The sequence below is a fragment of the Dendropsophus ebraccatus genome, chromosome 9 (assembly GCF_027789765.1).
Source record: "Dendropsophus ebraccatus isolate aDenEbr1 chromosome 9, aDenEbr1.pat, whole genome shotgun sequence".
In the NCBI taxonomy this organism is placed as follows: domain Eukaryota; kingdom Metazoa; phylum Chordata; class Amphibia; order Anura; family Hylidae; genus Dendropsophus; species Dendropsophus ebraccatus.
The window spans coordinates 59,364,157-59,385,837 of NC_091462.1; the positions used below are offsets into that span (position 1 = coordinate 59,364,157).

The window sequence follows — 21,681 nt, forward strand, 5'->3', positions numbered from 1 at the left end:
AGTAGTATATACTTTATTATACTATACTATATTACTATATAGTGTGATCTGCCCCAGCCAGTCACTGTTGTGGCTGCACGCAGGATTCTGCTTCGGGCCACAAGAGAATTTTTTCAATATATATACAGTATATATACAGTATATATGTATATATATTATGGGAGGGGGCCCCATACAGTTTTTTGCTATGGGGCCCCATGAATCCTAGTTACGCCCCTGAATGTAAGGCCATGTTCACACAACGTACATGTTGTATAAATCACGGCTGTTGTTGCAATCCGTCTAGAGCATATACACATAGTATACACTGTGGCTGGGATCACAAGTGGCGCCGCAAGAAACTGATATGTCAGTTTTCTGTGGCCACTATTCATTGTGTGAAGCAGTGAATTGGGATGCGCCCGCATCCCAGATCCGCAGAAATGAAGATCATGCGGGCGGTACTGCCAGATCTTCTCTCTGACACCTGCCGTTCTTCTCTGATACCAGACATTCTGTGACCCGGCCTGGTCACAGAACGTCAGGTGTCTTACGCCATGTGAACATGGCCCATGGCTGTATTTTAGTCACTGGGTGCAGTATATGGCAGCATTATATTTAGGAGGTACAGTGTTGGTGCTGTGTTGGTGACAGTACTGAGCTGACATGAGGTGAGAATAAAGTTGCTAAGCCTGCTGACTATTGCGCCATTTCATTAATAGGAATCAGATCCACACACAATACTCAGCAGGTGTCGTATAGTGGCCTTCAGTCCTGTCTGCTTATACAGCTCTCAACACAGAGGAGTGTGTGTGTTCGGTAAGAGCTTTGGGAGGGGGGCACCCTGAATCTTTGCCCCTAATGCAGGAAAGGCTAGCTACGCCTCTGCTTAATGGTTGATTGGTATGAGCCCCAGGAGCTATTGCTCTTTGATGACTCTGCTCCCATTCATCCAGTGGTCCATCCACCTGCCCCAGTTGAAGACCTTGAATGCACAGATGCCCAACCACTTTTGAGGATGAGGATTTGGTAAAGGTAGTACAAATGAGCAGGGGACCATCACTGGCCATCTCTGACGATGATGAAACCCATCTGCCAATTTCTGAGACTTTAAGCAGCGTGAAGACAGTTGTAAAGGGCAGGGAAGAGACCCCCACATGGACTTTAGGCAATGACAGTCTGGAGGAAGAAGTGGTGGTCACCCAACAGGGCAAAATGGGGAGCAGAGGGCATAGTGAACGGCCTGTGTCTGATATCTCAGTACTGCTGGTACTGCCCACTGCCCCACGACGACTAGACACAAGTGGTTTGCATGCTGTGCCACTAGGGTCTCAATTGAGGTGTAAATATAAATTACCTCAGAACACAATGCATGATAAGACACCTAAATGCCAATAATGAGCTACAATGGATGAGACACAAGAAAAGCCAGCTTCCTCTGCTTCCTCTTCTGCTTCTGTTGTCTTAGCCTCTTCATCCCCATTACTAGTGATAGTCCCACCTGTCTCCCCTCAAAGGAAGTATGGTCCAAACCCCAAACCCTGGAGAGAAAACATAAATACATAAAATTGCTCTTATTTGAAGTGCTCCCATTAAGGCAGGTGGAAAGTTATGGTTTCTAGCAACCGATAGTGGTGGTTGTCCCGTAGAATGACATTCCCAGCTGCCACTACTTTTCTAGGTGGGCCATCCCTCACCTGCATCAACAAGTTACTGATAAGATAAGGTGTGTACTGATTATGTGGACCGTAAGCATGGTCAGGGACATTGCATCTCCCCAACTGCTCACTAGGTAATCTAGTAGTGGCTGAGCCTGACATGGAAACAGTCTTGGCACATGTACTATCACCACCCAGGAATTGCTGTACAGCAATCCTTTTCCCTTGTTGCCTCCTCCTCCCCTTACTGTGCTTCCTCCTCTGCCACCTCTTTATATAGCCAGGGGAGCCCACACACCACCAATTTAAGCACAGCTAGGGGGAAGCAAGAGCAGGCTCTCCTAAAATTGATCTCCTTCGAAGGATAAACCCCAAACCATACAGGAGCTATTGGTGGGCATAGAGCAGCAGACAGATGAATAGTTGTTGCCACAAAACCTGAAGCCTGGAAAGATGGTGTTTGACAAAGGGCGAAATCTGGTTGCAGATTTGGGCCAAGTAAAATTGATGCATACCCCTTGCCTGGCACGCATGTGCTAAACTTGGTGGTGCTGAGTTTCCTGCACATTACCCTGATATACCAGATCTGCTACAAAAGGTGCAGTCCATGTATGCGCACTTTAAGAATTCTCATCCTGCTGCGGCTCACCCATCTGGGCTGCAGCGAAACTTTGGCCTTCCCTACTACTACCTCATATGTGAGATGAGCGAACATGCTTATTCAAGCTTACTATTCAATTGAGTATCAGGTTACTTGAAAGTACTCAGTTCTCGATCGAGTACCACGTGATTCTAGACTAAAAATTATAGTCTCCTCCTAACATGTTTAGCAGCTTTAGTTAGCCAATAAATATGCCATGTTGGCTGCAAGCATAGCAGTGATTAGCTGACTGCATCAGGTGACCTGGGTGTAAATAAACCCAGGTCTCCTGATGCTCCATTAACTTGTGGTCTGTTAGCTGACAGGGAGAGCTGCTTAACAGGGACAAAGGTAGTGGAAGGCTTAGTGTGGGTAGTTAGATAGGCAATTTGCTTACAAAAACACCCAAAAATCCTTTGCAGGACTAGTAGTCTGTCAGTGTGACTAAAAAAATTATTTTCCATATACTTGTGGTCTGTTAGCTGATAGTGAAAGCTGCTGGAGAAGGGCAGAGCAAGTGGAGGGCTTAATGTGTTTATCTAGATACTGGTTATTATCTTAAAAAACAGGGCTGTGGAGTCGGCAAGCCTCAGCTCCGACTCCAACTCCGACTCCGACTCCTGCTCCTTCATAAATGGCCAGTCATATACCAGGGGAGTTATTTATCACACTAGCTCAGCAGCATCTCCCTAATGTCCTATATGATCCTGGGGCGACGTCTGAGTGAATAAAGGAATACTGTATATAAAGCAGATTCTCCTGTGTGTGCAGTGGATGCAGCCAGTCTCCAGCCTCCATTTCCTGAACTACTCACAACTAGACTAGATGGAGCAGGTGGTCTTTTCCTGCTGACAGTCTTCTATGTTTCTAACTAAATATTCACCATACCTAAAGAAACACTGCTAACAATGCCAGATACCTGTAATATAGAGGTCAGCCATAGTGATATACAGGGAGTCACACATAGTCGTATAGAGAGGGGTCACACATAGTGATATAGAGAGGGGTCACACATAGTGATATGGAGGTCACACTATGATATAGAAGGTCACTGTGGGGGCACGCAATAGCATGCACACACACACACACAGCCTGCTGCAGCCATAGCATAAACACACACACAGCCTGCTGCAGCCATAGCACACACACACACACACACACACACACACACACACACACACACACAGAGCTTGCTGCAGCCCTAGAGCACACCACACACACACATACACATTACCTGCTGCAGCCATAATGCACACTCACACACACACAGCTTGCTGCAGCCATAGCACACAAACACACAGCCTGCTGCAGCCATAGCACACACACTCACACACACACCCTCCTGCAGCCATAGCATACACACACAGCCTGCTGCAGCCATAGCACACACACACACACACACACACACACCCTCCTGCAGCCATAGCATACACACACAGCCTGTTGCAGCCATAGCACACACACAACCTACTGCAGTCATAGCACGCACACACACACACACACACACACACACACAGCTGCAGCCATAGAACACTGAAGAAAAACACACAATTTTCTCCCAGAGAGAAAACACCACACTGAGGACAGAGGTTACTGCTGCACTACTTATGTCTTCTTCTCCTCCACCTCTATATTACACAGGATATCTTCATATTACACTACTGCTCATATACAGTCATCCAGCATCCAAGAAGAGAACAGCACAGATCTCTCCCCACACAATGGACTCTTCCAGCTCAGAAACAAACTGCCAAATAGTGACCGACAACTTTTCCATGACCACCCTTATGTAATAGGGCCAGTGTCCTAGAATGTTGCTTATAATAAATATTCATGAGCAAAACTCAAAATTCAATTCTACATTTTTTAAAGATTTTTTTTTAAAGCTGGAGTCAGAGTCGGTCCATTTTTTTCCGACTCCGACTCCAGCCAAAACTAGCTCCGACTCTTGACTCCAGCCAGAACTAGATCTGACTGCGACTCCACGACTCCGATTCCGACTCCAGAGCCCTGTTAAAAACAAACAAACATATTCCATACAATATACCAGAATTATAGGGAATAGTGATACTGGTATACAGCTTGTAATAGTCAGTAATCCAATCCTTTCCTGTGCTTGGTTCCAATACTGGCTCCAATACTGCAAAATGTATGATCAGGGCTCCCCCTCCTGTTTTATTAGAACTTATGGAAACCAGTGGTTTACTCACAGGGGATATATGTCAGTATAGAAAGGTATTCCAACATATAGTATGTGCTATGTCTTTAGTGTACAGTAGATGCCATGCCAGGAGGTATTGCAGGAGTAAAGCCAGGAGGTATTGCAGGTGTAATGTCAGGAGGTGTTGCCAGAGTATAACATCAGGAGGTGTTCAGGAGTACAACCAGGAGGTGTTATAGGAGAAAGTGTGGGTTCACTCTGAGGAATTCTCGGGGATAAATTCCGCGGAATTCCGTTGGCTGTACGCGCTCACGGCCACGCGCCTCTCCGCCCAGTGCCATAGGCACCATTGTATGCACGGGCGGATTCCGCTTTCCGCCGAAAGAATTGACACGTCAATTCTTTCGGCGGAATGCGGAATCAGCTGGCCCAAAGTATGGTGTCTATGGAGCCGGCGGAAAGGCGCTTGGGTGTGCGCGCATACAGCTGGCGGAATTCCGCAGAATTTATCCACGAAAATTCCTCAGTGTGAACCCCCCCTAATACCAGGAGAAGTTCAGAAGTATAGCCAGGAGGTTTTGTAGGAATAATACCAGGAAATGTTGTAGGTGTAATGCCAGGAAGTGTTGGAGTAATTCCAAGAGGTGTTGTAAGGGTAATGCCAGGAGGTGTTGCCGGAGTAATTCCAGGAGATGTTGTAAGGATAATGCTAGGAGGTGTTGGAGTAATTCCAGAAGGTGTTGCAGGAGTAATTCCAGGAGGTGTTGCAGAAGTAATTCCAGGAGGTGTTGTAAGGGTAATGCCAGGAGAAAAATGCAGGAATACAAATTGGTACTACTGTTGTTGTTTCCATCTGCTGGAAGTTGCAAATGTAGCTGGAGGACAAGCACTGCTTAGGAAGAGGTCGTAAGCATGGCTGTAATTTGGAACACCTTCCTCACATATTACATATCATCCAAAGGTAGAATTATAACTAAATGGTGGATGAGTATTTGAAAACACGTCTTCTGGCGGATTGATGGCACCTCCCTATTCAATTTCTGGGTTTCCAAATTGGACATCTGGCTAGAACTTGCCAGCTATACCTTAAAGGGAATCTGTCAGCTCCTGGGCACTACCTAAATTGCTGACAGTGTGCTGTAGCTGGTAACCCTCAGTGAGCATGGTGCCTTGTTTGAAATTTTCTGTGCAGCGGATTATGTACAATCTTATGTCTCCAACTGTACAACTGTGCTCGCTCAGCTGTCAGATTGCAGATCAGTCCTCTGTAGGAAGTTTATGTGTGAAACAATCTCTTCTCCTTAATGTGTTAGAGCTGTGGTCTAGGGGTAACTCACCTGTCTAGAGACCTGCCAGCAGTTCATTCTCTGGTTCATATCCCCTGATGAAAATTGAATAGATGTCTTTTTTTTCTCATTATTTCATCATTTTTAAGGCTATGTTCATACACAGTATTTTTGCTCAGTATTTTGGTCAGTATTTTGCAACCAAAACCAGTGGATTAAGAACAGAAAAGGCTATGTTCTCACACTGTTGAAATTGAGCGAATGGCTCATTTAATGGCAAATATTGGACGTTGTTTTAAAATAACAGTAATTATTTGTTATTAAATGATGGCCATCCACTCAATTTCAACAGTGTGTGAACATAGCCTTTCTGTGTTTTCAATCTACTTCTGGTTTTGGTTGCAAATTACTGACCAAAATACTGAGCAAAAATACTGCCTTAAAAATGATACAATAATGAGAAAAAAAAACATCTATTTAATTTCCATGACGGGATTTGAACCAGCGAATGTACTGCTGGCGAGTGTCTAGAAAGGTGAGTTATCCCTAGACCACAGCTCCAACCCATTAGGGAGAAGAGATTCATTTATACCAGAGTGTTTCTTTCAGCCATAAACTGATCTGCAATCTGACAGCTGAGCGAACAGGAGGCCCGGTAGCATTGATTATTCATGAAGAGGGAGGAGGGAGGATGCATGCCAGAGTGTGGCACGAGCAACAGCTCTGTGACTCTTTAGTACAGTAGGAGACATAAGATTGTACATAATCCGCTGCACGGAAAATTACCAAAAAGGCACCATGCTCCTCAGGTAGGGCCCAGGAGCTGACAGATTCCCTTTAAAGTCGCTGGCCTGCCCTGCAGCAAGTGTGCTCTCTGAAAGGGTGTTTAGCACCACAGATGGTGTCATCACTCACAAGTGGATCTGCCTATTTACAGCAAACATGGACAAGCTGACATTCATAAAAATAAACCAGGCATGGATCCCACAGGACTTGTCGGTTCGGATGCCTGATTAAAAGGGTTGGCCACTTTAAAGTAAAATAGTTTAGTGTACAGTATTAGTAAGCGTACTCACTGCACTTAATGACTGCAGCTCTCTGTGTACCTCATAGAGCTAATATCAGACTCCCCTCCTTCAGGCTGTGCTGTCCTGTTCTGTTGTGAGTCTGTCCATAAGATGACTGACATGGAGAAGTATGTGACCATGCCCCGCACCCCAGTGTCCACCACTGAGCTTGTACTTGCCAATGGAGAATACTTGGGGTGCAGTATGGTCACATGTTCTTCTATGCCAGCCATCTTATGGACAGACTCACCACAAAGCAGGGCAGCACAGCCTGGAGAAAAGGGAACCTGATGTTATCTCTATGAGGCACACAGGGAGCTGCTGTCAGTATATTCAGTGAGTACACTTACTAATACTTTACACTGAACTATTTTACTATAAAATGGCCAAACCCTTCAAGGAGCCAATCTGAAAACTGCATTGTTGGCCACTCTTTCTCTGTCTCACTTTTCCCCATACATGCATACTTATTTGTACAACCAAATAGTAATTATTCTATGCACCTACATTTTGATCTTTGCATCTCACCAGTACATACCAATACTAGTTTAGAGCTCTCTGTTTTTTGTTGCTAGTAACCTGCTGGTTGGTATGTGAGATACTTGTTTATGTTGTCACTCAATTGCCTTTGATAACTCCCACCATTAAATAGCATTTTTTTTTACAAACATTCTGTTTAAAAGTTTATGATATATATTATGTTGTCTGAATAATAAGCAGATACCCTAACATTTGTTACCATAAGAATTAATAAAATATTCTGCATTCATTATATTCCTGACCAAAACTATAGGTTTTGTGACTTTTAGAGCTAGAGCCCCATAAGGTTCTCTTTTCTTCTTATACATCGCACCATCATCAAACTAATTTGCCTGCAATATGGAACCTGGGAAATCCACTGCACTTGGAAGTATTGTACATAAGGAAGAATAATGAAACTTTAATGTGAACTGGCCGTAGTAAGTTAAGGCAGATATGGACCAAAGCCATGTTTTGTGTACTCTACATTGCACACTACTCTTGTATTAACTAGCTGTAATTATAACCAGTAAAAATTAACCATGAAACATTTTGCAATCTATTTTAGTCCCTAATTCACTGTCTATAAAATATATATATTTTTTTAGCATTCATTTTATTATATTGGTGTGACATTAAAAAAATATGTAGGCTATCTTTATGTTGTAATGTTACATAACACAAATAATTTTGTCTTATGTAGCTATTTATTTATCATTACATTTCTGCATCAGTCATAATACATCAATACATAGTCTGAACTCTTCTGAAAGAACCAATTCTGGGACTAGAAGCTCCCCAGTCACTGTATCTTTTGTATTCTCCAGGTCTCAGAAAATACTGTCGTCCCCTGTAGTTGGGCTCCTCATAGAACATCCAGTATCCATCATGGACATGGCAGGAATTAATGGCATTGTGATGGAATTGCTCATAGACATGAGGACAATCTTCAGTGAACTCCATCATCTGACCTCTGAAGTCTTCTTTCTCACAAACTCTAAGTCGGAATGATCCTTGATGCTGTTATAAAAGCAAACACTGTATTTAAAATTAATAACGCTCATGTGATGGAACATAAAATAAGTAGCAATAAAACAAAAGAAATATTTAATTTACCCTGAATATGTACATTTAATTTAGGAATAATAAAATCCAGATGCAATACAGCAGAAAAATATTTGCACACTTCTTGCTTGACTGGTGTCGGTTGTTTTTACCTTTAATGAAATGACCATTCATCATCTATATTGTGTTTAGTCTGGTCTGTCTTATTAGATTTTATTTGAATATAGGATACAAAAAGTGTCAGGAGTATGGAAAAAATAAGGGATTACAAGTAAGCCCAAATGTATTTCATATTATTGTATGACATACAGTACAGTGACATTAACAATATTTATAAATATATTTACCTGTGGAGTCAAACGACAAGATTTGATGGAGTCATTGTAGCCCATCCATTGCTGGAAGTCAGGATATTCTCCCTTTCTAAGGAAGTACTGATGTCCTCTGTAGTTGGGATATTCATACAAGATCCAATTTCCATTTTCCACTCTGATGGAATTACAATGGTTGAAGTATGGAGACAAATCAGAGGAATCAGAGTTGCACTCGTAAGAGCGACCCTGAAAATTTCTGCCTTCGTAGAAGAATATCTGCAGAAAGAACAATTTTTAGACTTAGTATATCTGAAGCCTGATACAAATAAAGTTTTACAAACTAACTAACTAACTAAAGTTCGCCGAACTTGAATGTAACGTTCAGGTTCATCTGAAACTGAAACAAAGTTTAAATGAACCACACTAAAACAGCTAAATGATTGCAGACGTTAAGCTGTTTTACTGCGGCTCCAAAAATTAGTTTATCTTATCCATCTGTAAGCGCTCCCCGGGTGTCCATTTTCTCCGGTCCCTTCCTGTCTTCTCTGGGGACAGCCTGCTCAGCCAATTACTGGGCATGATGGTGTCCTTGCCTCAGGAGTTAATCAGAGGCTGACTGAGAAAGGACAAGACCATGGCCAGTGATTGGCTTTGCCAGCTGTCACTTCTGAGACAAGCATGACAGCCTGCTCAGCCTATCACTGGCCGCGGGTGCTGTCTTATCTCAGTCAGCCTGTGATTAGCTGATTAGACTGTCATTCCTGACATAAGAGTGGCAGCCCGCTCACCCAATCACTGACTGAGCGGGCTGCCACTCTTATGTCAGGAGTGACAGCCCATTCAGCTAATCACAGGCTGACTGGGATGGGACAGCACCGCAGCCAGTGATAGGCTGAACAGGCTGTCATGCTTGTCTCAGAAGTGACAGCCCACTCAACCAATCATAGGCTGAGTGGGACAGGACAGGACCGCAGCCAGTAATTGGCTGAGCGGGCTGTCACTCTTGTCACTAGAGTGACAGCCTGCACAGCCTGTCACTGGCTATGGAGCTGTCAAATCCCAGTCATCAAGTGATTGACTGAGTGGGCCGTCACTCTACAGGTGGCTAAAGACACCGGAGACCCAGAAGAGGACACCAGGGGGGTGCGGAAAGATGAGAATATATTTTTTATTTATTATTTAGATTTTCAGCTGCCATGTTACCGAACTTGTTCTGAACTTTGCAAAATGTTCAGTTTGGTAGCGCACCAAACTTTATGCAAAGTTCGAAACAAATCTGGGTTCAGGAGGCTCATCTCTAACCCTTAGTCAAAATGGTGGCAAGTTGTAGGCTTCATTACAAATGCTGCTGGTGTTACTGGGACTCAAGATAAGATCAATGTAAATTATATGATGACAGCTCTTATTGAATACCCATACTTTCAGTCTTTTTCATGTACAGTATATAAACTGTATAACATAAAATGTCTGCATGAAAATAAATGGGACATGTCCGCTGGCAGGTCATCTCATGTTTTCATTCATATTTGCATATCTACTGGCACACATTTACCATATTAGGTGCATGCGTTAAAATGTTATTGAAATGCCACTTACCTTAACCATGTTTGCTGTATCTGTGATGGAGAAGATGTGCTCTGTATCATGGTATGAGTGGAAAACCTTTTATGTATGTTGTACTGCTGATGTAGGCTCATACAGTGCAAATGACGCTGAGCTTTTCTTTGTTATATAGCATGCATAGTTCTTTTGTCTTCTTCTGCTCATGTGATCATTTGTTCTTGAAACCCTTCAATACAGCTACAAGCATCTTTTTCTAGGTTTATCAATGTTGACTCATTTGTTGGTCATTGCATGCAAAATTGTATGTCAACCATATAGAACACAACAGGGCTAATTTACTAGGCAAAATGAGACAAAAAAGCTTCTAAAATGGCTCTTAAAGGACAACTCCCACAAAAATTTTTTTTTGCTCATTTAACACACATTACAAAGTTATATAACTTTGTAATGTGGTTAAATACCCGGCCTGGCCCCCTTCCCCCACTTTCGGACCCCGACCCCCCACCCCGGAAGTTAAGGAATTTATACATTACCTATTACGATCGTCACGGTCCTCTTCTCCGGGGCGGCATCTGGTGACGACGACGTCAGAGCCGAGGGGCGGTCCGGGTCTTCTTCCTCCTCGGCGTCTTCATGCAAAGTGAATGGGGATGAAAAGGCTGCTGGTGCACATGCGCACCAGCAGCCTTTTCATTGGCTGGAGCGCATCACATGGCTTCCAGCTTGCTCAGCCCTGATTGGCTGAGCTTGCTGGAAGCCATGTGATGCGCTCCAGCCAATGAAAAGGCTGCCGGTGCGCAAGCGCACTGGCAGCTTTTTCCATCCCCTGGACCCGGAAGTTGGAGACATCGCTGGATGGCGGAAGGCGGCGACGGAGAGGCGGACGGCGGGCGAATCGAGTGGCGATCGTCACCGGAGAGATGGTGAGTATGGTGTCTGTGTGTGTCTGTGTTTTTTTTTTTTTTGGGGTCCCGCGGGAGTTGTCCTTTAAGATGCACCATGCTGATGTTAGTGTTATTGCATCTTTTGTCTGTTTATTCTCATGCCCTTAACTACCAGGCTCACAGAGCCTGTGCAAGCCTTTTTTTCCAAGTAGTTTTAAAATACAGTGGTACCTTGGTTTAAAAGTAACTTGGATTAAGAGCGTTTTGCAAGAAGAGCTCACAGTTTTTCAAAATTGTAACTTGGTTTAAGGGCATTGCTTTGGTTTAAGATCTTCCTGTACTGGGTAGGAGGGCGAGTGGGGGAGGGGCATGGTCTGCAAAGGGTGGTCTACAGCCCTGTACTCTGACCTTTCAAATCATTGCAGATCCACTTCAGGTTGGGGCTTGCATCAGGGGACAAGACTGTGGAGGTAACCCCTCTCTCCCCAGAGAGTGCTGCATGTATGTGCCCACATCTGCCCCACTCATTCCTCAATGTTCCCTACAGTGTTTGTCAGCCCTTGTGTTTTCCATCCTCTTTATTCTTGCTATAATGTGCCTGCACTCACACTCAGCTATACACACTGCTGCTGCTATAATGTGCCAGCACTCACACTCAGCAATACACACTGCTGCTATAATGTGCCTGCGCTCACACTCAGCTATACACTGTCAGGATTGTATCTTTGCAGAGCGTGATGCACTCCTCGGCTCGTGCTATGCGGCCTAGAAGGCGCTGATTTTCTTGTATTCTGTTTCTGTTTTGTTTTTTTTGCAGTGTCTAAACTTTGGTTTATCTGCTCACTTGATTAAATAGACACACCCATCTTCACCTGCTGAGTTCTGTCTGGCCATGTCATGGTTAATCTATGTTTTGGTTCTGGGGTGGCTGACAGGTTTTCCTTCCAGTGGATCTGTTTTGTTCTTAGGTGTCTGTGCTTGGAGATCAGGGGGATGGTCCAATTACATTCTGGATCAGAGCCCTGGCCTCCTATATAACTAAACCCAGTCTGTGTTCTCATTGCTGGTTATTGACTTTGTCTCTGCCTGCTTGTGTCTTCTGTTTATTTGCTTCTCCTTATCTATGCCTTGTATCTTTTAAGCTCCCTTGTTTGCCACCTGCCCCAAACCATATTGCTTGTACTTTGACTATGCCTTTTGGATTCTGATTTTGTACTTGTTCTGCCCATTGTTGTGACCCGGACTGTTAACTATTCTTTATTGTGTTTGTTTGTCTGTCTTGTTCTGTGTGCACCTATACTAGTGCAGGGACCGCCTTTGTGATTGTCCGTGGCTACCTTGGGCCGTTTGAGGCAAGTAGGTAGGGACAGTTGGTGGGTTCAGCGTCAGGGCTCACTGTCTTGTCTTAACCCTGCCGTCCGGTTCCTGACATACACACTGCTGATTTCTATATTGTACAGTAACCTTTAACAGTAATATGACACATTCAGCTGTTTCTTAATGTTTTTTTCATTTGTTTTACATGTTATTTAGAATAAAAAATTATTATTTTTGCGGTGGGGAACAAATTTTCTGCATTTCAATCATTTTTTATGGGAAAATTTGCTTTGATTTAAGATTTGGATTACAAGTATGGTCCCGAACGAATTATTCTCGTAATCCAAGGCACCACTGTATCTAAAACACTGAACAGCCAATAAAACACACACTCTACCCATTACAGTTCTGGGAAAGACAGGGTGATTAATAAGTTGCCTATCAATAGAAGCAATTAAGACATACGTAAAACTTGTACCTTTCCATGTTGATTATGTTACATCCACCATACTCCACAATGTACAGTCCTGCTAAAAATGTGTTGCTATGATACAGTAAGTATATTTTCTGTGCCTAGCAGTGCAAAGATGCATAGATTTGCATGAGATTAAGTCACTAAAACACACACACACATAATACAGTGTAGACACTTTCCCACAATTCCCCTTGAAGCACCTGAAGTGAAAACCAACTGCCAGTACTAATTAGACAGATCATGTGATTGGGATTGAACTGAGCATGAGCATCTCAAGAAAGATGCCCGGCCCGGCCATTACCAAGAACAACATGTTATGAAACTAGGCAGCACATGGGGGATTAGTGAGTCTATATCTCTTCACACACACCGTATCGCAGCGGATTTTCCGCTGCGGATCCGCAGTGGGTCCGCAGCAGATCCGCAGCTGATTTGATCTAAATAACTGAACACAGCATCAAATCTGCACTATCAAATCTGTTGCGGATCTGCTGCAGATCCGGTGTGTGTGATACATTTTAAGAAATGCTTGTAGATTTGGAACATGTTTCATTTTACATAATGAATCAATATACAGTAGACCTAGGTTTTTTTTGTGACAACGCCCCTTTAAAGGCATTTTAGGGGTCTATATATTAAAAGCATATACTAAAAATGTGAAAAAGTTACTAATTATTTTTGAAATATCATGTATTCACAAATGAAATTCTCACATTTTGACAAAACACACTGGAGAATAAGCACCAAAAATTTGTATCCTCATATGTAATTATAAGCTTCTGTTTAGGTATATAGAAGTGCTCACAAGGTAGGAGTGCAATTTTTCCTACATTGCACAGATTTAGCTGAACCCATTTCTTGGGCACCATGTGCCATTCTAGTGACCCTGTGTTACTCATTTTATAAACTTAACCTCTCAAAGATTTCATCTAGTGGTGTGGTAAGCATTTGGACCACACAGGTTTTGAAGGAAAGTTTTTAGCACTGGGCTATGAAAATGATATTGTTTCCAGTAAAATTCTTTTTTTGGCTTAACATTTCTCATTTTGTGGGAGTGTGTTTAAGAACACAGCAGGGCTCTTAAGGAATTGGTTTTAGCATTGGGCCATAAAGATAATTTTTTTCCTAATAATACCTCACAATTACCAATTTTCACAAAAAAAATAGGAAAATATGCACCCCAAAATGTTCACGTGATGTCTCCAGTTTATGGTGGTACCCAGTATCTGAAAATAAACTGCTAGTTAGGAATACAGTATGGCTCAGGAGGGAATGAGCGCCATATTTAGTACGAATTTGCTGGAACGGTTTTAGGCCACCATGTATATTTCCAGTGCCCTTATGGTATTAATACAGTGAACACTGCCCCATTTAGACCCCACAGGTATTTGAGAACAATTTTTAAGCACTGGACCATAAAAATTAAAATGTACATGTTTTATTAATACCTCAAAATAAAAATACTTAAGTGGGTTATCCCAAGACCACAACTTATCACGCACCTACAGGACAGATTATATTTGATTGGTAGCAGTTCAATACTGGAACCTAACCTATACCAAGAATGTGGATTCTGAGTTTGCAGGTGTATGTGCACTGCCACAAAGATAGCAGATAAAATAACAGATTACCCCCCCCATTTTGAGCAGTCCCATAGTGCTTCTTGATAAACAGGATCGATCAGAATCTCTATTTTCTACTGAGGCCAGATGAGTCCCCCCTCCGATCAACATTATAGAGGCAGAGGTCAGTAGTTATCAGTTGCTGAAACTGATGCAAGCTCTGCTAACCATGACATACATTAACATTACGGTATGCTATGGGGTTAAAGCAGCACAGCACAGAGTATTCTGCCCCTTTTCTGGACCTGGTTCAATGACAGTACCCACCACTGGGTAGGAAGAGTAGGCTGGGTATTCACACAGCCAGGAAAAACCTGGCTGGGGGACCCTGCTGCAAGGGAGGACGACACGGTTGGGTGATTCCGCCACTGGGGAGGAAAACCTGGCTTAGTGATCCTGCTACGGGGGAGGAGGACTTGAGTGCAAAATCTGTCAAATGAGCCAGAATTCTTTGTTGAACTATTGAAGATAGTCTGTTTAATCACAAATTTAAGTGTGCCATTTTTTTTTTGGAGGGAGTACACCTATTGTAAAAAAGCGGTGCATAGAAGGTTGTCTCCCACTTCTGTGCATAGTTTGCTTCATTATAGTGGTAAAAGGAAAAGGTTGGTGGGATTTGTCTGGCGCAAACCCCCCTTTTTGGAACACCGGCCACGTTCCCTTGTTCCTTCTCTGAATGAAGAGAACTCCTGGCACTGGTGTGAAGTCAAAATAAGGCTTTTATTTGATGCAACGCATTTCAAAGGGGCAATCCCCTTTTCATCAGGCAACAAAAAGCAGTAATGGATGACCCGGAAGTGCTTGCTGCTCTCTGGTGACCTCTGATATCATCATCCCACATTACACTGATACTAACAAACATTTGGCTAAAATCACATATCTTTCAATCCATGAATATACCGGAGATTGAGTAAAATAAAATAGAAATACACATCCTCATAAAAAGCGTTCTTTACATTTAGTGGAAATGCTTCTCTGCTGTTTTCCAGACTTACAAGATCACTGTCAGGACTGGCAGGCGTAGACAAGACAAGAGACAGTGGGCCCTAGATCTGAACCCACCCACTGTCACCTGCCTACTTGCCTCAGTCCACCCTAAACGGTCGCGGACAACCACGGAGTCGGTCCCTACACTGCGTAGGTGAATACACAAAACGTAGACAGACAAACAAAACACAATGGAGGATAGTCAACTAGCAGGGTCAAAACCAAACAGACAACACAGTACAAAATCAGAAGGAGAGCGGATAGTCAAATGTCAAGCAAGAGGTCAGAACACGGGCAGAGCAATAGCAAGGGGATTAGGACAGGGAACGCTGGGAAAGGAGCAGGGGAGCTGGGACTAGAAACAACTAATAGCCAGCAGGGAACTGAGGATCTGACTGCTTTTTATCCAGGATCAGAGACTAGGTCCAGCAGCTGATTGGAGCAGCCCTGATCCCAGCACCAAGCTCAGCTGAACAGATCTAGCAGTGCAGTAACCCCTGCACTGCCAGAAGTCTGACAGGCAAGGCAGGTGTGGCTGGAAAGTAAAACACAGTTCATTCAGTGCAAACACAGACAGAAATTCAGCGCTTCCTCGGCCGCCCGGCACGGACTGAGGAGCGCAAAGTCACATTCCTAACAATCACTATCCCATAATATCAATTGCAGGAGGCAGAATGTCTAAATGGATTAGTGGTAAGTGTCTGGCCTATAGTTTGCTTCACTGCAAGTTAAGTGTGTCAGGTTTTTATTTTTTTTCGTAGTACATTAACTATCATTTGTGAAAATTTGTGAACATCTGTGAAAATAAATCATGCATAGATCTGTGAGGATTTTATAGCAGTCTGTGACTGATGCCACTGTTTAGTTAGGACATTGCTGCAATCAATGGACTACTACTACCACTGCCCTTACTGTCAACTCGCTATTACTACCCTTGCAGTTAACTTGCTACTACCACTATCAGTCCACCAGCCCTGCTGTGAACTCACTAGTACCCCACCCCCCCTGCTGGCCCATGGGTATGACAACAGAAGAAAACCCCAAATCATATAATGAAGCCTATGGGAGCAGTGAAGATGTGCGCGGCCACCAGAGTCCGCCAGTGGGTGCGAGCTGCGGTATCTGGAATGGGTGTACCGTCGGAATTCTGTAGTGTGCTCATACCCTAATCATTGCTACGTTCAACACCTGGAGTCGATCTGGCTATGCCTACCGTGTATGAGTGGAGTGGTGTTTCACAGACACACACACACACACACACACACACACTAGTGGTGAGCTGATATAACTGTTTCTGTTATCCTGCATATTGGCCCATGGGTGCCTAATTTCAAAATCTCAAATACAGCCCTTAATACCACCACCACTTTGTCACCTCGCTACTACTACCCCCACCAGTTCACCACCCCTGCTGCCATCTGCTCCTACCAGGCCTATGCACACATAGATCTCCTTTTCTGATCATATTTCTATACTGTGCACTGTGCCACTGCTAAAGCAGCTTGAGTATTCCTACCGCCACCTCTGCTGCTACTACTAGGCCTACAAAACCACAGATCTACCAGCAATCCTATTGCTGCTTTCTTCATTGCTTCCAAATGGGCATAAGGCTGTTCGAAAAAAGCCATTGCTTTGTGTGATACAGAACCATTGTGTGTATAAATACTGGCAGGTATTTGCCACCAAAAAAAAAAAAGAAATTATTTTTGGACTTTGTTTTTCAAATTTAAAAACAATACAAAAATGTATTAGTGCAATGTGTTTTTGAACACATTTTTGGTTACCAACGGATGCTCTTTGTTTGCTCAAAGCTATACAGGTTACAGTAACATTGACATTAACTTTAATAGCTGTGAAATTAGCAACTATTCACCACAATTTTTTGCTGCATACACTAGCAGCCAAGGAGAATAGGATAGAGGCATATGTCACAGTGTGTACCCGCAGACCTATTCATTTGTATGGGCCAAGTGTAGTCTAAAAATTAAAAAAATTATTAATAAATAAAATATCTGAAATTGGAGTGCGCTAAAAAAACAACAAAGTAAAACAAGCATGAATTGGACTGCACTTCCAGATTATGTAGAAAAAATGCATTACAGATCCTGTAATGTTACAGATTCTGAACATGTGAACGTACCCGAAAAGCATTAACAAGTATCAATCATTTGTCCTTGATATGACCAAATATCATATGATTCCCCATACAGTTGTATTTATTATGTTTTTTGGCACTTTCATTCCCCCACACACACACACACTTAGTGCTGCATTATTCTAACTTTTTGGATCACCATGTATGCATTTTGTGTTGTATTTCTTTGTAATGAGTTAAAAAAAAATTAAGGGATGCTTTTCTCAAAAAATACAATATTACAATGTGTTCTAGATTTAATTTGATAGAGCATTGATCCAGGGATATATATTTGTATTGCCATACTGAATTCAATAAGGAATTTTTCTTCCTGGGATGTTATATTCGGGTCTTTGCCTTATTGTGTCTTTGCCTTCATCTAGATCTGCACAGCAGGGTTAGAGGTGGAACTTGATGGACTGTCTTTTTTCACAATGTAACTATGTGGGTTAACTATTTACAATAATCTTTAAAATAATCTTTCCAAATCACTTGTACATAGGAATATGTAAGTATATTTGCTAGACACTGAACAATAAAATGTTTGGTGGTGCTTTTAAAATGGATAAACAATTTTCACTATAAAATTGCTACTTGGAGACAGACTTATGTATAACTTGGTGGTGCTTCTACAAAGATTAAAATTACCATTGCACAGTCCTTTTAACAACAACCATTACTTTGGCACTTAGAGATGGGTTGGCAGAGCTTTGTCTAAATACATAGTTGATGCAGAACAATACAATTTTTGGTGGTGCTATGTGATTGAAACACAAAGTTTCAATATTTGGAACAGTTATATCTTTTCTCGGACACAGGCTGATATATAAATGCTTCCTTGTTGCAGCATACTATAAACCAAATTAAGATATTACCTATTCCTTCTGCTGTAATTATTTACAGAATCATAGCAAATGAATGGCTGCATGTTTCAGCTTATTTGCTCATAGAATAATTTCTATTTCTTTAAAAATTATGATTTTTTTTCTCTTCTTTTTACTAAAACCACACTGAAACTTTGACTTACAATTTCTAAATGATTGTGAGATTTTATTCCTGAAATCTCATTCTTACAAATGAGCAGAATATCCTGCTCTTCTGCCTAAAACTACTTTATGCCCTGCAGCAATGGTGTATTCTTTCCATTCTTACACGATGCTCCCTGCTGCCACCTCTGTCCTTATCAGTAATTGTCACCCCTATAGTTCCTCATGATTGGCTATAACACAGGAAGGACTAACTGGAAGAACATTATGGGGAAGCCTGCTGGACCATACAAGGTAATTCGATCCATCATCATTATATGTGAATTTTGAGAATTTCACTCTAAATAAGTTGAACAATTTACTCAATGTACAATGATAATAATGATAATAATAATAATAATAATAATAATAATAATAATAATAATAATTACTCCTCCAAAGTTTTTGAATAAATTATATGTTTATTTGTTTTCACAACATGTAGTATCATTGTTTAAATGATTAATGTAAATATTGAACTCTTCTGAAAGAACCAATTCTGGGGTTAGAAGCTCCCCAGTCACTGTATCTCCTGTACTCTCCAGGTTTCAGGTAATACTGACGTCCCCTGTAGTTGGGCTCCTCATAGAATATCCAGTATCCATCATGCACCTGGCAGGAGTTAATGTCATTGTAGCGGAATTGCTCATGGACATGAGGACAGTCTTCTGTAAACTCCATCATCTGACCTTTAAAATCATCCCTCTCGTAGACTCTCAGTCTGAATGGTCCACGATGCTGTATTTCATGCAAATTAATAACAGTTTAAACTTACTGTAAAAATGAACATTATTTAATATTTTAATATCCTTATATAAAGCAGGCAGTAGACAATACTTTATTGATTTAAGCTATGTTCATACAGCGTAAAAAAAAAATCTGAAAACTACGGCAATAGTTTTCACTTAAAACAACAGCTGTTGTTTTCCGGCGCTGCAGTGAACATAGCTGTCAGTGCAATAATGATCATAGTGCTCACACACAGCGTGCACTACGGCCGTTGGTCACTGCAGCCATAGGGAAAAATGAACTCATCAATTTTCGGTTTGGTGAACAGTGGCCATAACTAACCCTCTGTGCACACAATGTATGGCTATGCTGATGGCCATACATTGCACAGAGGTCTTAGGCTAATTGCATTGCAGGCACACCTAAAGGTGCCCGCAATCCAAATAGAAATAAAATAATGTTCCTGTGGCCGATATGGCAGTATCGGCCACAGGAACATGTAAAACAGTTGCCATTGTTCGACACTGCAAACTAAGGTCGTATCAAACAACAGTTGTTGTTTTAACAGCGTGTGAACATAGCCTTAGGCCGGGATCTCATGTCACGGCCGGGATCACCTTTCACTGCACACAATGGAAAGCGCGGCTCTGGCCACAAGCTTAATTGTGTGCAGCGGGGAATTCGGATGCGAGCACACATCGATTCACCTGCATCCGAATTCAGTGGCAGTGAAGATCATCCAGCTGCAGTACTGGCCAGGATGATCTTCTCTGACATTGGCCGTTCCTTGACCCGGCCGGGTCATGGAAAGGCCAGTGTCTTACTACATGAGAACATGGCCTTCATTAGTAAAGTCACATGAAAACAACCATGAATTCATTCACCTGTGGAGTTATACGGCAGGACCTAATGGAGTCATTGTAGCCCAACCACTGCTGGAAGTCAGGATACTCTCCTTTTCTAAGGAAGTACTGGTGTCCTCTGTAGTTGGGATGTTCATACAGGATCCAGTTTCCATTCTCCACTCTGATGGAATTGCAACGATTAAAATATGAGGACAAATCAGAGGAATCAGAGTTGCACTCATAAGAGCGACCCTGGAAGTTTTTGTCTTCGTAGAATACAATCTATGAATAGAAAATAGTTATAATTATTTTAAAAGTTGCATTTGAAAAGAAGAACAATATAATTTTAAAAGCTATTATGGTTTCAGCAAAAAAACATTTATTCATTACTCAATGTATAGTTGCAGCATTTCTATAGCAATTCCTCATGAATATATGAGCTTGAAGTCATTCTATGGAAACACACAAACATATTTACTTCCAGGATTTAGAGAAGAGTTTACAAAATTGCAGCAGTTGCGCGTTTTGGCTTTTTCTCAAGAATAATTTTCAATTTTTCCTAAAGACTTAAGCAGGGTAAAAACACTAGAAAAAATGTCATGTCTATATGCATACTGGTGTTTTTTCTGGCATATTATTCTCAATTCTTCAACAGCAATCCTAGAATCACTAAAATGAGAAAACACCAGAGAAAAAGCCAATAACCTGGCATTTTTTTTTTCAGCTCAAAAAAGCACAATGCAAAATTTGTGTATGAAGGAAGCCTTAAGGTATACACAAGTCTCAGGACGACAGAAGCTCACTCTTCAGATAAATAATCAAAAGGGGAAGTGGGTTTACTTCTCGATAGTTGTGCTAGTGGTCAATGAGAGTGTTAAAAAGATCCCTCTTTATGGAGGGAGTTTAAATAATACACCAAAATTTGTATAAATATAATTTATAGATTTTTTGGGGAGGGATAAAGGTATCTTTTTAAGCAATAAACTTACCAGAAAATCCTCTGCAAAAGTTTAAATATACAAGCTTGACCAATACACTTAATATTGTACTTTTTCAAGAACAGTAATTTTGTTAAAGACAGGATTCTGCCTTACGAATATGATACAGAAAAACTATAAAATTTGACTTAATTATTTGATTAAAAATAGCTTACCTTAACCATGTTGACCAGAGATGTACTGCAGGCTTAATGAGTTGTGCTGAAGTTACAGCCTTTTATATACCTCATGCTGCTGATGTCTGCACACAAAGGACCTATGCTGACCCTCTTTTCCCTTAGCCTATGGAAAATGTACTGGTGGTTTGTATTTTTTTCTTTTACTCTGGCTTCTCTTTTATGTTTACTAGCACGCCATCCTTTCATGACTTATGTTTTCCTTAAAATGTTGTTGATCAGTCTTTACACTTTAAA

At 41.9% G+C, this 21,681-nt stretch overlaps 2 protein-coding genes across 2 annotated transcripts; both read right to left on the reverse strand.

The window, feature by feature from the left end:
* Positions 1-8,054: 8,054 nt before the first annotated feature.
* Positions 8,055-10,294, reverse strand: LOC138801775 (gamma-crystallin-3-like). The gene is made up of 3 exons (XM_069984873.1): positions 10,286-10,294; positions 8,723-8,965; positions 8,055-8,330 (listed from the first exon to the last, which is right to left on the reverse strand). Exons 1-3 carry the CDS (start codon positions 10,292-10,294, stop codon positions 8,055-8,057), a joined length of 528 nt encoding a protein of 175 aa, XP_069840974.1.
* An 8,856-nt stretch (positions 10,295-19,150) lies between these two features.
* LOC138802126 (gamma-crystallin 1-like) lies at positions 19,151-21,443 on the reverse strand. The gene is made up of 3 exons (XM_069985280.1): positions 21,424-21,443; positions 20,310-20,552; positions 19,151-19,434 (listed from the first exon to the last, which is right to left on the reverse strand). Exons 1-3 carry the CDS (start codon positions 21,430-21,432, stop codon positions 19,159-19,161), a joined length of 528 nt encoding a protein of 175 aa, XP_069841381.1. The 5' UTR covers positions 21,433-21,443; the 3' UTR covers positions 19,151-19,158.
* Between the last annotated feature and the right edge of the window lie 238 nt (positions 21,444-21,681).